The sequence below is a fragment of the Simochromis diagramma genome, unplaced genomic scaffold, assembly GCF_900408965.1.
Source record: "Simochromis diagramma unplaced genomic scaffold, fSimDia1.1 OVJJ01000753.1, whole genome shotgun sequence".
In the NCBI taxonomy this organism is placed as follows: Eukaryota; Metazoa; Chordata; class Actinopteri; order Cichliformes; family Cichlidae; genus Simochromis; species Simochromis diagramma.
This window is the reverse complement of record NW_024387523.1, coordinates 10682386-10697967: the sequence shown is the minus strand read 5'-3', so window position 1 is coordinate 10697967 and position 15582 is coordinate 10682386. Positions and strand designations below refer to the sequence as shown.

Genomic DNA, 15582 nt, shown 5'->3' with positions numbered 1-15582 from the left:
TAACGACATTGAAGTGATCTTCAGTCTCTTCCCTCAAATGACCAAATGTGTGACCGACTCAAGTGGGAGAATTGAACAAATGTGATCCAGTTACAGAGAGTTGTCATATTTGTATAAAAGGCAGTGAAATGGGCTCAGACACTTTGTGTGGAGCTTCAGCTTTCTTTCATTTTTTTACCACCACACATCATTTTTTAAAGGTAATCATTTGGAGGAACAGTTTTCTGTAAACCACCAGTAGGGGTCCATTGGTGGATTATTATGTAGATATGCTCTTATTCAATTTAATTTTCCCTGATCAGACAATCGCAGTCATTACTGACATAAGGAGGAACTTGAGATATTAGCAGCCTTCCAGGATTAATCCAGCAGTAAAAGACCATCTTTGAAAAGGGAGGCATTTTCAAAACATTCCTACTTTGGATGCACCGAATCTAATGGAGAAGGCCTGGTTTAAAGCTATAAACGTCTGCATTTTGTGGACTTGAAGCTAACTGATATATCAGAGATGTCAGAAGTGTCCGTGTGACGTCTTTGAATGCGAATTTCGAAAAAGTTTTCATGTCCCATCCACGGTGGCCCCCGAGAGGCCAAACGGACAATAACGTGACAGCCCAGCTGCAGGAAGTGACAAACGGCAAACGGCTAACAGCAGACATGTGTCTACAGTTTTATTTAATCATGTGACTAAAACACACATTGCCTGCGTCTGTTTCTCCCTAAAAACAAAGATCGGTCACATGTTTTTGTTTCTGTCACTTCCACACGCCGTCTATCATTTTATCATGTCCCCAGAAACCCTTCCAACATGTTTTGTGTGCTTCTGCGGCATTTTTGTATTTGCTGCTTTTCTTAAGTTGCTTTGCATTTGACCTCTCAGGGCCACCGTACGTAAAAATAATCAGCAACCCAAGTTGTGTGGATGTTTTGCTGACTTTCATGTTAAAGCGCGATGCTTTGAGCGTGAGCATTTTAGATCTACTACTAATAACAATAAATAACTAGACAAATAATCACCAGTAAAAGCTTCACAGGCTGCTGCCCTCCATCAGCCAGAGAAACCACACAGACGAAGCTTCATGTGAAGCTTCTTCGCTCATTTAAACTGTAAAATCAAATCATGATGAAGAAGAGGCCCATTAGTATTATTTCTCAGTAATTATTGTGCTTAACTGCAAGTTGTTATTATATTAGGGATAACAGATGAATATACAAATGACTGACTGTGCCTCAAATGGTAGCCTTTTGTGTTTCGTGATAATTCACTGCAACCAAGCAGAGTGAAAGGAGTGCTGGGGCAGATGTTATTATATTAGAGATAGAGAGCTTAGCCCTGATTGGCTGAAAAGTCTGTATGGTTTTTCATTGACTGACCTTTTCCATAGGGGACATAACCGTATACGACAGGTTGTAGGTATAACCCTCTGTATGCATTCAGGTTGAAGCCTTTAAGAAAGATTTTTCCAGCAACCAAGGAAAGTTTCTCCCATCCACACATCCATCTGTCGCTTATCCAAGTCCAAGTATTGAGGTCAGGAGTCAAAGCAAAGACGCCCAGATCTCCCTTTCCATGGTTACATCATCCAGATTTTCCAAGGGTGACACCAAGGTGTTCCCAAATCAGCTGTATGACATGTAATCTCTCAGGGGTCTCCTGGGTCTTGGATTAGACCAGAACACCTCACTCACAGTGGCATCCAGGAGGAATCCCAGATGCCCGAACCACCTCAACTGCCTCCTTTCGATTTTAAACAAGCTTTTGGGAACAAACTGATAAGCTGAATGTGTTTTCAGTTAGTCTTCATGGGTAAGACTTTACCATTTCTAAGCCTCATATCTGCGGCTGAAAAAAAGGGGGCAGAGTTTTCTAAGTGGCAGAACCACCTCACGAGTCTCTTTCTCCTCACATTAATCCATTTTAGGTCACACTCATCTCTCCCACGCATGCACATCTCAGCTTTTAAAACCATTACGGATTTAGCTGACAAATGACATTTCCCCAGTCTTAATGAAATGATCTGAGAGTCATTCCAGGGACGCAGCGACAACCAATTCCAGCACTAGACGAGCTGGAACGTGCCGCGTTTTGCTGTGTGCCAGCAGCGGCACAAGTGAAGCTTATAGCTGCCACAAATGTAGGGCAACACCGAACGAGAGCGCTGCATAGCCGTGGGGTCATGCAAGCTCTGGTGCAGTAGGGTTTCTTGGCAGGGACATATACAGAAGCATACATGTCAACACTTCCATACAGGAAATCATGCATAATGATGAATTTATCCTTGTGAGCGCACAAAGTGCAAATTCTCCATCATGCAAACGCGCAGAAGTGCACACAAAACTCACGCATGGACACACACATGGAAAGTCCCTTCTCAATTACAGTAACAGAGGAGCGCGCACAGACGCTGGCACACTCCAGCGGCTTCAGGAGCTATATCTGTGCAGCTTTCCACCTCGCTCATTATCAGGATGATAACTTGTCTGTCGCTGTCAGTCGCCCACACAGCGACTCATTAGAACCAATTACTCCATTCACTGTCTGAGCAGAGAGAAAGGAGCCACTTCTCTCAGCAGGACCAGGACTGCTGAAGAAGCCCAGACACCGACAATCAGAAGTGTAAGATTATAAGAGATATGGTATATCTGAGACTGTGAGCAGGCTTTGTCTTGTGATGATGATGAGAGCGCCGTCATAGATGAGTCAAACAGGAAAGCACACAGAAGAAACTCTTTACTCTCGAGAACTTTATCCATCTCTAACTTTTCGAAACCAACCCCGGGCTATGAACGAGAATACATCATGTGACAGAGTGACGATCACTGCTTAAGAATTCGCTTCTTTCACAGGTCTCAAGACTTGCTTTGGCTCGTGGATCACCATGAAGACTGGCTCCATATCCCTGAGTCATTGAATTCCTTTTGTTGAATGAGATCTTTTGTTTTGTCTTTTAGAAGAGATAACTAATATGATTCATACATGGATGAGAACAGATGTACACGTCTTCTCCGTGTATAGACACTAGTATGGAGACTGTATAGAGAGTTTTGTTTTTGTGGGTCTAATCTCCCTTTCACCATTTCTGTTTCCACTTGTCAAATTCCCCTTGTTATCCCCTCTCCGTCGATGATGCCGGCATCACAGACTCTTGAATGGTGCCATCTGCATGTGTAATCCTTTAGCTCAGTAAAGTTTGTCTTAATCTTTTCATTCATTTATTTTGTTTTATTGTAATTTATAAACAGTAAAACTCAAACTTTCCTTTACTAGAACATCTAACAACAACATCCAGGTGATGCTTTAGAACAGGGGGGTCTCCAACTCCAGGCCTCGAGGGCCGGTGTCCTGCAGGTTTTTGATCTCACCCTGAGTCTACACACCAGAATCAAATGATTAGTTCATTACCAGCCTCTGCAGAACTTCAAGACATGTTGAGGAGGTAATTTAGCCATTTGAATCAGCTGTGTTGGATCGAGGACACTGGCCCTCGAGGCCTGGAGTTGGGGACCCCTGCTTTAGAAGTATTGAGGTACTTACTTTTGTACTGTTTATAACCTATTTATTAAATGCTGACATAGAAGTACAGAAGTAGCACCATGATGTGTCATTTTCAAATCAGTCTTTTATTCACCGTGTGACCCAGATTACAGTTTTAGAAATAAGTAACTCCAGCTGATCATTGCTGAACAGCTTAGCAGAGTTCCGCTTACCGTGAGCGCCGTTCCTGTAGTGTGCTGAAACCCGCAAACGACTGGCTCCGGATTATGCCATTTGGCCCGCCGGGGGAGTGGGTTCCGGTCGCCATGATCTCCGGGACTCGTGACGACACTCCTGCAGAAAAGGCACAACATGTACAGGATTTAGGATCGGGGTCAGTAATGCATGAAACGTCGTCAACAGTGAGGTTACCTGGAGTGCCGCGAGCACAAAGAAGGCACACTTGGTGATGCTTTACATGTGCGAGCAGCACTCGGAGCCTGTGCTAACATGCCTCAACTCCTCTGACTTATTTGTCACATACCTCAACCGTTACTGTTATTCCTCAGGTGTGTGTCACAAATCATGACGCCTGTCACTTCAAATCAACTATGTGACAATAAGCAATTCATCAGACTGACAGATGTTTAACATCACGCAGAAGTCACTACATACACCACACATCTGCTTCAATGGGCCATTTTTGCCTTCTAATCACCACAATAGACTGATTAATTCCACAGACAGCCCAGTGTTTGGCGTGTCTTGTCTTCCACTTCTGTAGTTAAGGCTTTTTCTTCCTTTTTTAAAATCACTGTGCCTATATTTACCAGCAGCAGTCTGTCAGCTTTTAGCCTCTCCTTAAGCCGGAGATGTGGAGTGCAACATGATTCACGTGGGCACTTGGGGAGCAAGCTGAAAATAGATGGTGAAACGGCCAAATTTAGCTGTCAGATAATGATGTAGCAGAGATCAAGCGCCCAAAGGAGGAATCCACTGAGATAACTGGATCACAGTTTCAAACAGCAGTGTGAGAATTTGTCCAGATCACTGTGCTTCGGTGGCAGCAGGCTGACATTTAACCTCAAAGTGCAGTTTAGAAAAAGTTCAAAGAATTAACCGAGGAAAGCTTCCTCATATCTCACGAAAAAGCAAAAGAAAGGAAAATAGAGGAAAGTCTTTATAGAGTGAAATCTTTTGTTTTGGTGCATCAGAAGTCAGTATGGGTCAGAACAGCTGGAAAAAGTTATAGATGTTGCAGAAAGACACCGTGATAGGATGAGAGAAGACACTGAAATCAGGTCCTTTAAATACCAGGACATGCTTGTTAAATTCTATTCATATACTGAGATGAAAGCACCGTGTTACTCGAGCAATACCCCGCCATCTCCACAGGTGTGCAAACATATCTTCACATACTACAAAGCTTTCCTGAACTTTCCTGCACACGCTGCTATTCCTTGCTTTAATGTCAACTCCCTCTGCAACATCACAAGACAAACGGCAACCTGGAACATGCCCGAGTAACAAACAACATCTCAACGTTGGTGACAATAACATGATAACTGTAAACTTTGTGTGAGTCAGAGGAGGCTCGATCGGTCTTGTTAATCTGTATTGCTTCTCGCCTAATACAGAAATGCCTGAAGGAGAAGAACAGAGAGACACATTTGTCACATCAAATTAAACTTTACTAACAAGCAGAGGAGCTTGTCTCAGTATTCAGCTCTCCTCTGCGTCTGCTTCCCCTCCTCTCACAAGCGACGCAAACCATCCCCCAGGCGTACGAGTTAAAACAACTTTGCCAAATGAAAGAAAACTCTGGATTTGTGCTGCTGCTTGTAATCATACCCCACTTTTGTCCTACTGGATCCATCTTTATTTCTCCAGAGGACCTCTGTGTGGGGTGGTGGAGCAGGGCAGCACAAACATTAAGCCTCTGTCTGTGGTACTACAGGCGGCCAAACTAGCAACCTGATATCAGCTCCTTTGGACTGAGGGCCACACAAAGAACCAGCACGCGGTCCGAGGAAAGACTAGATCCTTGTTTTGCAGAGAAGCAACAATAATGTAGCGAGACTGATACGGCTGCAACTATTAATAGCAGCTAGCTGCCTAGAACACAGAAGACCCTGGTGGCTGTGACCGAGTAAATAGGCGATTCGGACCATTGCAGGCGTTACAATCCTAGTTTTGTCAGGATTAGTTAGAAAATATAAAATATATTTAAAAATATATATCTTTTCAGACAGAAGACCCAATATTTTATGTTTATTTTTATATTTTAAAAGTGGCTAAAGCCATTTTCACAATTGTACTAAAAGGTGTATAAATCAATATTTTTACATTACCAGCCGATCAAATTACTGCGTAATGTAAAACTTGCAACTCCTATTGCACGCCTTTGCAGTTCTCCTCCAACCAATGATCTGAAGACTTTTTTTTGCTCACTGCTTTGAAGTTTGAGCCTGAGAACCCTCCAGAAACTTTTAAAGAATAAGTACAGCAGTGATAAACTGACTCTATACTTCCGCCCTGCACTATCATTTCGAGCAGGACTCGGGTCTTGGTGTCGAAACTATGTCTGAACATCAGATACCCCCTTCGCTTGTATTGCACCACCACTGTATAGCTGCGCGGAGAACAAAGAGGGCGTTGCAGTCTTCGGTTCTCTGTTTTCATTTGTTACCCAACTATTTGTGGCACTTTTCTTGCAACATAGAACAACAGCATTGCCTCACTGAAGACATTTACTAAAAACGAGTGTTGCTCTCTCTGCCTTAAGCGACACTGGATCTTCACCTCTCTATTTGCTGCTACATATATAAATGAACAAGAATGAATCCACATACACTTTCATCTGTATCAATGAAGAAAAAAAAAAACAGATCCAAAGGAGTTTTATTTCTCTCAAGAGCACAAATGGTGTTAAAGATGGTCAGCGAAGTCTCAGTGTGAAGACTCGTTGTCATTTTGGTGTTTTGAACCCTGAAGTGACAAGCGAGCTCTTAAATAATGACGTGTCAATTACAACTCATTAGCCAGTAAACAAAACCTGGATAGTCCTCCTTTCTGACTCCATATGTAACGATGACCATAATTTATAAAATGTTCTATTCAGTGACTGAGCCGAGAAAAGACGTTTTTTCCCCATAGACTTCTTTACAACTTGAAGTCTTTTTTTTTTTTCAAACCAGATGACTTGCCCCCTGCTGGCCGTTAAAAGAATGCAGCATCACTTTTCAGACTTGGAAGCTGGCGGCACATCCATCTTATATATACAGTCTATGGTCACGACACAAGGACACTCCACACCTCAACTTTGATGTAGCTAAGAGTACTAAAAATCTGTGATATTAGAACCGCTTACCTGCACTTCATTACTGTTACTCGCACTGATATGTGCAAAACAAAACCCAGAGTAATGCTTCTGGTCTAAAATATACATTTGGAAAGCAGATTTGTTAGATAATGTGATGTGGTCACATTATCGGGATATGATTCTCCTGAGAGGCGGTAATCACCATTACTAGCCAAAACACAGCAAAGGAAGAGACATTACACGAGAGCTGCAATTTGCTGTAATTCTCTGAAGCTTTTTGGTCCATTTTGGTGTCTGGATGTTCAACAAACACACTTTTCTGCCTTTCTGTACATGTCTCGCGGACTTTCTGACTCACTCTCCTAAAAGAGGAGCAGTGGGAGGGAAATGATGGTACATCCAGTTACCTAATGCTCTCTGGATAATAACAGAACAGGCCGGACACTGTTTACAGCACTTTCAGAAAGATCTACTGTATTTAGACAAACAAAGATGGAGAACGAGAAGATGTGCTCACTAAACTCCATACACAATGGTACCAGATTATCCCCCGAGTATCCTGATGTACACACAGCCTACGGTGAGGACGCAAGGGAATAACACGGAGTACTTCTCCCTGCCATCAGAGAAAACTGCTGTAAAATAAGAGTACTCACACGATTCAAACACAGAACAGCTTCACAACGGCGTGCACACTAAAACTCTGGCACTGCCTGTCAGGCAGAGGCTGTATGAAACTCAAAGAGTGTTTGTCCTACATTCATTTTCAGGGACTCGCCCACACATTGCTGGATAAATGTGGTGCTTTATAAAAAGGTAATCACCTTGTCTCTGTGTGCTCTCAGAACTCAGAAACAAAGTAAATACCTCACTTTTAATTATCAAGCAAATTATCTGCACCTATATCTAGACTTTGAGTTTCTCCAGCTGCTACAAACAGGCTGAATGAAGATCAGCGGTTTGTTACATGATGAGATGATGAGCCAAATAATCGATTTGCTGATCAACACCATTATTTGATCAGCCATTTACAGTTTCTTGAATTTGAGAAACTGACTCTTTTTAATATGTTATGATTGGAAACTGTATAAACACTCATTGGCCACGTCATTAGGTACAGTGGTTCAATTGCTCATTAATACAAGTATCTAATTGGCAAAGAAATTGGCATCAATTCAGTCCAGTCATGGAGACACGGTCAAAATCACCCGCTGAAGTTCAAACTGAGCATCAGAATGGGGAAAAAAGGTGATTTAAGTGATGTGGAACGTTGCATGGTTGGTCTGAATACTTCACAAACTCCTGATATGCTGTGATTGTCCCACAAAACCATCTCTGGGGTTTATAGAGAATAATCTAAAGGGAAGATTGAGCAGCAGTTCTTTGGTTGAAAATACCTTCGTGATGTCAGAGTTCAGAGGAGAATACCCAGACAGGTTTGAGCTGACAGGAAGGCAACAATAACTCAAATAACAATCTTTGCAATCAAGGTATCCAGAAGAGCATCTCTGAATGTACAGTGTGTTGAACCTCAAAGCTCATGGGCTACAGCAGCAGAAGGCCAAACTTGATGCCACCCATGTCAGCTATGAACACGAAACCGAGGCTACAACTCACCAGAACTGGAGAATAGAAGATTTGAAAAACGTTCCCTGGTCTGATTTGTCTTGATTTCTATGGTAACATTAGCAGGATAGGGTCAAAATTTGGAGTAAACAAGTTGAGAACGTGGCTCTACCCAGCCTTGTATCGACAAGTTCAGGTTGCTGCTGGTGGTTAATGTGTGTGGATATTTTTTTGGCACATTTTCGGCACATTAGTACCAACCGAGCATCATTTAAATACCACAGTCAACCTGAGAACTCTTGATGACCTTGTCCATCCCTTTATGACCAGAGTGTACTCAAAGCTCAGATCATTCACACTGGTTTCTATTGAAGTCTCAGTGTGAATGGGCTCCAGAGATCTTTGAGATGTGCTGGAACAGGAGATTCACATCATGGATGTGCAGCTGACAAATGTGCAGCAGCTGTGTAATGCTCTCATGTCAATATGGAAATCTCTGAGGAATGTCTCCAGAATGTTATTGGATCGATGCCATTAAGAAAAAGGCACCTCTGAAGACAAAAGGGATCCAACTCTTTAGTTAAAGCTTAAGCAAATTAAATATATTCCAGTTTAAATTCCTCTCTAATAATGGTTTAAAGGCTAATTAGTCAAAGCAATAGGAAATCTATCAAGCTTTTACTCTCTTGTAGGGGACAGCTGGTGTGAGTAGTGTGATAAATGTTCACACTATAGTCCAAGCTTTGGGATTTTCTAAACTTTTTAAAAGTGTTAGCAAGCCCCTTAAAAGAACCTCAACATTTAAATAGATGTTTCTCTCTCTCTCTCTCTCTCACACACACACACACACACACACACACACACACACACACACACACACACACACACACACACACACACACACACACACACACACACACACACAGGGCTGAGTTCAACCACTGAATCATGAAAACCTTTCCTCCGCACCTCTTAGTGTCACCGCTCATCTCGTCTAAAGAGCCTTTCAGAGCGAGAACAACAATACCCACTTGCAGTGCATCCTGGTTTGGTGCCAGGCGTTACCCATGCTGAATACAGCTGCCAGTCAGGCCATTCAATGGTCTTTCATCTCAGCCTTAAACACCCTCATGAGTGTGTTTGTGTGACTGTGGGGTTTTTTTTGGAGGGTCTTGTAAGCATCACATTAATCAGTACTCTTAGCTGCGCCTTGGCAAGACTGGACAAATTACAAATATGCAATTAGCAAAGGAGAGGTGGCTGGAGAGAGCAGTTGCTGTTAGCTCTCCAATGTTCACGTACATTAGCGTATTAGCACCATCACTGAGTGATTCTGTGTGAGGGAGAGAGACAGCCCTACTAAGTTAATGAGGGTCGAGAGAGCCTCAAAACTAATAGTGAGAGCCAACTGCAAATACAAAAGAGCTTCTTCAAGCAAAGTGGGATATGTTTTGGCAAGAGTCACGTGGTTGACATCATCAGCTGAGCTAGCATGATTGCTAGCATGGTCATTTTCCAGCATGTGCCTTTCCAGCTCACTAATAGGTGTTTATAAACCACCAGACCACATAGACACGGATACGAGGACAAACCTACTGCTTGCTTCATCTTTAACCTCAGTAAACACTTTCCTGACATATTCTGATCTTAACAGCTCGTTTAAAGTCTTATTTAACACAGCATGATGTTGATTTTATGACTTATGGTCACTAATAGAACAAAACAGATGCTCAAGCAGGATATGATTAGGAGGAAATGCCACCATTAGCACTCAGAGCTCTTGGTTTCTCAGTCAGATCTCCATGTCGCTTATCTACTTTCAAAACTTTGTCTAGCACTGTGGTGGGGCGTGGTCTGCGGTCCCGTGCAGGGAGGGTGGACGCATCTGCACGGCATCCTTAATCACGCCCGCCGAGTTATAAACACGGGGACTCAGGGGTTGGGGTTTGTTGTGGTGGTGTGATGCAAATGTTAAATAAAGATGGCTCATAACACGGATCTGTGGTCCCGTCGTGCCTTAATTCCACCACAAGCACTTTTTAAAGTTATAAAGTGCTTCACAGTTTGGATAAAAACACATTAACCTCCTAGGACCTGGCGTCCACAGTTGTCTAGACCAAAATACTGCATTTTGCTCTACAAGGGCCTGATATCCACTTACGAGGACATTATGCTGCCACTGTTCTATCAAAATTTAAAATCAAAATCTTATTTTTGTCAAAAACAAAAATCAGGTAATTCTTTGTTTTTACATTCACCAGGTCCCAATCAGCCCAAATAGCAAAGAGAAATTAAAAATGCATGCCATGAAAGAGTTCGAGTCTTAGGAGGTTAAAAAGATTCATATATGCATATGATACAACCTCAAAAGCATGATCACCTCTGCTTTCAAAATAAGAGCGTGGAACACCTGATCAGATGATCGGACAGGCCAGCTGAAGATATAAGGTCTCAGCAGCTCTGGTGTATAAACTTTAGCCTGTTCATGTTGTGCTTTGCATGTAATTAATACATATTAATTTAAAAAATGAATTCGGAATTTCATTAGAAAGCACTGAAAGGAAGCAACAATGAAGCTTCAAAATGGAACTTTGGAAACTAATGGTTAAGGCCTTCTTTTATATACAGTCTCTCAATTTTCAATAAAATGAGCGCTAGCTTCAAAACGCTTTAAATCCATCCTCGCCTTTCATGTAGTAGTCTTCCACCGAGAGTCAACAAAAGAACACTTAACGCAACCATTTCACAATGTCATCCTTTCCTTCCTCTGCATTTCAGCATCAGCAGTTTTCTAACATCCTCCACAGGAACATGTGAGGCAGCTGTTCCTCTTAATCATTTACCCCCCCCACCCACCCTTCATTCATGTTTGTGAGGTTTCACTCGAGTGACTCAGATATCTGAAGTGATTTCACCCAGAATGGTCTTTTCTTCACTGACAGTGTGACTCTTCTTTCTCTTGTTTTGCTCCCTTTATATTCATCTCACTCTGCTCTGACTCCCTCATCCTCAGTCTGTGCAGCCAAATCTGTCAATGGTGAAGCATGAGGGGGCATTTTTCTCTCCCCATGAAGAGCATGAATGAGGTAAAACCATAAATAAAGGGAGACAAGGTGTTAAAATATGGCACTGCAAAAACAAGCAGCGATTCATCAAGAAAAAAAACAACTAATATTTGGTGTAATCGTACATGTAAACAAACTCTGCCGTGCATCTAAAACGTTCCTGAATAATAATCACAGCACTTGCTCGCGCTGTGCTCGTTTGCTGTAAAGTGCACAAAACGCACCCTCACTGTGCTCGCTGTTCTCCGTTCCCCGTCCTCTCTTATACAACAGTCTCACCCAAACTCACAAACATCAACATTTAACTTCTGAATAACCCTCAGAGTGTGAGAGTGTGTACGAGTGTGTATTTACGTGCAAAAACCAGTATCAGAACCACAGTGCATGTTAATGAGAGAGGGCTAATTCTTAATGCCTGTATAAATTAGCCTCACCATGGCAACAGCAGACAAAATGGGATGAAGTGTGTTACGTAAAACAACAGTTATGAGCCAACTGCCAAGAAGTAGGACACACACACATACACATACACACCCTCGTGTTACAGGGCCGAAGCTTTTAAAGCACCAAACCTGCATTTGGAGAAAAAAAAGCTGTTGTTTTTTTTTGGTATATCCTGAGCTTTTAAAGATGCTGCTTTCAATGTCATTCAACACATAAATACATCATTAAAAGTGACTGTGCTGCTTGTCATTATTTCCTTCTTTTTTTTTTTTTTATCTCATTGTGCGTACAAAAACAGAAAGATATTAGAAAAACAAGAAAGGCAGGTGCTGATAACAATGCAGAAAGGCAGAAATGTGTAAGATGATGCAGCAGTCTGGCTGAAACAGTCAAGTTTGTGATAAAACAAAACCAACTGAAGCGATCGGCGATGACTGGAAGTGAAGTAACATGTTCCAACACAGCCTGCAGGCTGCAGGCGTGTGCCTGAAAGCTGCGCAGTTATCCATGAGTCCAGGTTTGTATAAACTGGTTCAGTGAGGAGGGTAACTGCTGGTCTAGCTCCAAGCCGGGCTAAACTTGCTGCAGGCTGCAAACCCAGAGCCAAAAAATAAACATGTTGTTTCCATCTATGATTTTCTTTTCCTGTTCACAATGAAAAACCAGGTGTGTCACATATGCGAGAGCATGTCAGCCCATCGAGAACAGGTAAAAAGGTTCAGGGTTAGCTGTGTTTTGGCTAATTTTGAGTGCTTGTTCCAGTACTGAGGGTGCACCAGACAAACTGCAATGTTCTCCATTGCAGTGAGTGAAAGAAGTCAAAACGGGAAGTAGAGCAATCAGATTTTTCTCCAGAAAGAATGAGCTTTTTCAATACGGAAGATCAATTCCACCAACATTTTTTGCCATCAATGAGTAAAACTCTCAGGTCAGGAATCTCAAAATTTCAACTTAATGACTCAAACTTCTGAGAAAAAACTTGATCTTTAGAGATGATTTAACAAAGAAATGTTCATATTTTATCCATATTTCAAGCTGTTGCAGCATCTTTCCTTGTATAATTTGGGACTCTCTGTGTCTCTGTCCTGATGTATCACTGAAATGGAAGTAAAATGTGACAAAATTGTACACGTGTGTCCCTTCAGCCCAGCTGAATCATCCACGAAGCAGTAACCTTTGCTGCTGAAACATTTAGCTATCTCAGAGGTGCAGAGGTGTTTACAGCCTGGAACAAATAAACAGTTTACCACATTTAAGTTTTGCTTCGCCTTCCCATCATGATATTATTGATTAATTATTAAGGCTTGATGTTACACCTTAAAGACTCTTTGAGCAAATGGTGGAGTTATTAAGGATTTGATCCAAGATGTCCAAGTTCTTCATCTGTCACTGGTCATTTGTAAATCACTGTTATATTAAATGAGACATGAAAAACAACAGATTTTAAGTTCACCTTGCTACCTGTGCTTGCTAGCTAACATGTTTGTACCATGAGCCAATAACTTCCCAAAATGCTACACATTGCAGATTAAAAACAGTGCTCCCCATCTTTTTAAATCGAGCCTTTATCACAAAACTAAAACTTTTCTGCATCTAATAAATAACTTTGTAACTATGCTCAAGGGTTACCTAGGCAACCGGAGCCTGGAATATCTGCCAGGGACCAATCGGTTACAATCAGGCCACATATCAATGGCAGTCAATTCAAATGCTCGTCTTCTGTCGCTGCTCACAGTCACTGAATCTCAGCGGCGTTGCTGCCGCTCGCTTCCTACGTGGACACGTCTTTATAAGTAATATGGTACATTCCATGCATGTATTAGTTAGTTAAGATTAATTTCATGATGAAAGGGAACATTTATCACTGAATGTCTCGGAAAGAACAGGTTTTAAATCCAAAATTCCCTGCAGGTAAAATATGTGACACTGACAAATGTGCAGAACACACCGATGCATAATCACAAGAACAGCCATGTTTACAAACCTGAGCGGGGTGCACATGCAGATGTGAATCCACATTACTACACAGCACAAATCTCACGATATTGCTTCTTAACCCGATTCAGGATTTACACATTTACAGCTACTTTTACAAGGAAATATGACTTCAGGAACAGGGAGCCTCATTATCCACAGTGCTGCAAAAGAGTGTGCGTTGCTCCCGAGGAGGAAGGTTTTATTCATCTTTACTGAAAAGGCTTCTCAAAGCTCACTATAAAGCTGGGAGGAAAGTGCTTTAAGATGACATTGTGGAGTAGAAAAATGTCATCTTTTGAGGTGCCGATGAAACACTTTTAATAAGCATGACTCTCACTTCAGTTTTCCCCACCAGCAAGAAACAATGGGTTAAACTACTGTCTGGTTGTAAGAATCCACTCCACTGAACTTCAACATCCTCCAGCTCACTGTTTAGATTCCAAAATCTAAAGTTTTAGTTTCAGCTCAGTCTCTCAGTCTCATGTTTTAGCCAATCAAGATCTCACAAAACAGCTGTCTGCTCTGAAACAGGAGAAAGAGTTCCATACAGACTCACTGGTGAACACAGTTGAGCACTCAGCAACATAAAAGCCAGAAATTTCCCATAGAAGAGGGGAAAGTAATGTTAAAGGGAAAGTGCTGCAAATGCATTCAGTCAAGTGCCCTTAAGTGGCTAAAAACAGTTATTACAGATTTAAAAAGAAGGATGTTTTATGCTTTTCTTTACTTTCTGCTATATATATTCTGTTAAGACCACCAGTGTTTGTGCACGCAATCAGTCGGAGCCACAACTCAGGATTCACACTGATTCAGACAGTCTTTTTTCTTGTCTTGGCCCTGCAAGGTGTCAGTCAAATAGAGGCAAGTCCCCAATATGTCCGTTTTAGCAGAGCAGCCCCGCCCACCCGCTTCTGAGACCTTTTGTTTGCAAAGTGCAGCCAATCACAAGAAAGCTGGTTAAAGGGCCCATGTCCTTAAAGTGAAAGGGGTCCAAAACCAGGTGTTACCATAATGAACACAAAAAACCCCCCATAATTTAAAGCCCAATATGTATAAAACTAAGAAGTAAAAGACAATATAATGCCTTTCTTATGGAAGATATAGAAGCTGAAAAAACATTTCTTTTGTTTTTGCCATCAATCAGTCAGAATTTCATGTTGTTACCTCAAAATTTTGACCTACAAACTCAAACTCGGACTGAGAAAGTCAGTGGTTAATTTTTCTCATTTTGTGTCAAAATGTTATTTTGCAAGTTGACATTAGCTGCAGCAAAATTTTCTAGTACTGAGTTCTGCTTACGTACACGTGATGCTTAGTGTCATTTTTCCTACTCATGGCCTGGCGTGGTGGAGAAGCACGAAGGTGGGTGGGAAGTTCTGAGGGGCAGCCAATCAGAAGAAACTTTGATTAAAAGAGATAGGGGGTAATTTATATATGGCCAGCAAAATAAATATGGATTAAATATGGTTTTCAGATTCAGTCATCTGAACTCATTCTGCTACCTAGAAATTAACATATTAGGTCCCCTATAAAGTTTTATGTTAATGTTTACTTAAGACGAATATTTATATATTCAATTATTTTATTTTCTGATGATAAATATATAGAGATAATAGAGACATTTAAACTTGTAGACGACAGGTATAAATCTCTAGTTTGTGTAATCCAATCTTACCAGCATGTTAAACGAACCCTCACATCCAGAAAGAAGGAGGAAGGTGTAGTAAATAACA

At 41.6% G+C, this 15582-nt stretch overlaps 1 protein-coding gene across 6 annotated transcripts in view; it reads right to left on the bottom strand.

Moving 5' to 3' along the window:
- ripor2 (RHO family interacting cell polarization regulator 2) overlaps nucleotides 1-15582 on the bottom strand; it is a 67706-nt gene that overhangs the window by 19694 nt on the left and 32430 nt on the right. For all 6 annotated transcript variants that reach the window (XM_040020154.1, XM_040020157.1, XM_040020153.1 and 3 more), the window contains exon 2: nucleotides 3709-3829. In XM_040020154.1, the coding sequence (XP_039876088.1) occupies nucleotides 3709-3829 (121 nt within the window). The remainder of the gene's footprint in view (nucleotides 1-3708; nucleotides 3830-15582) is intronic.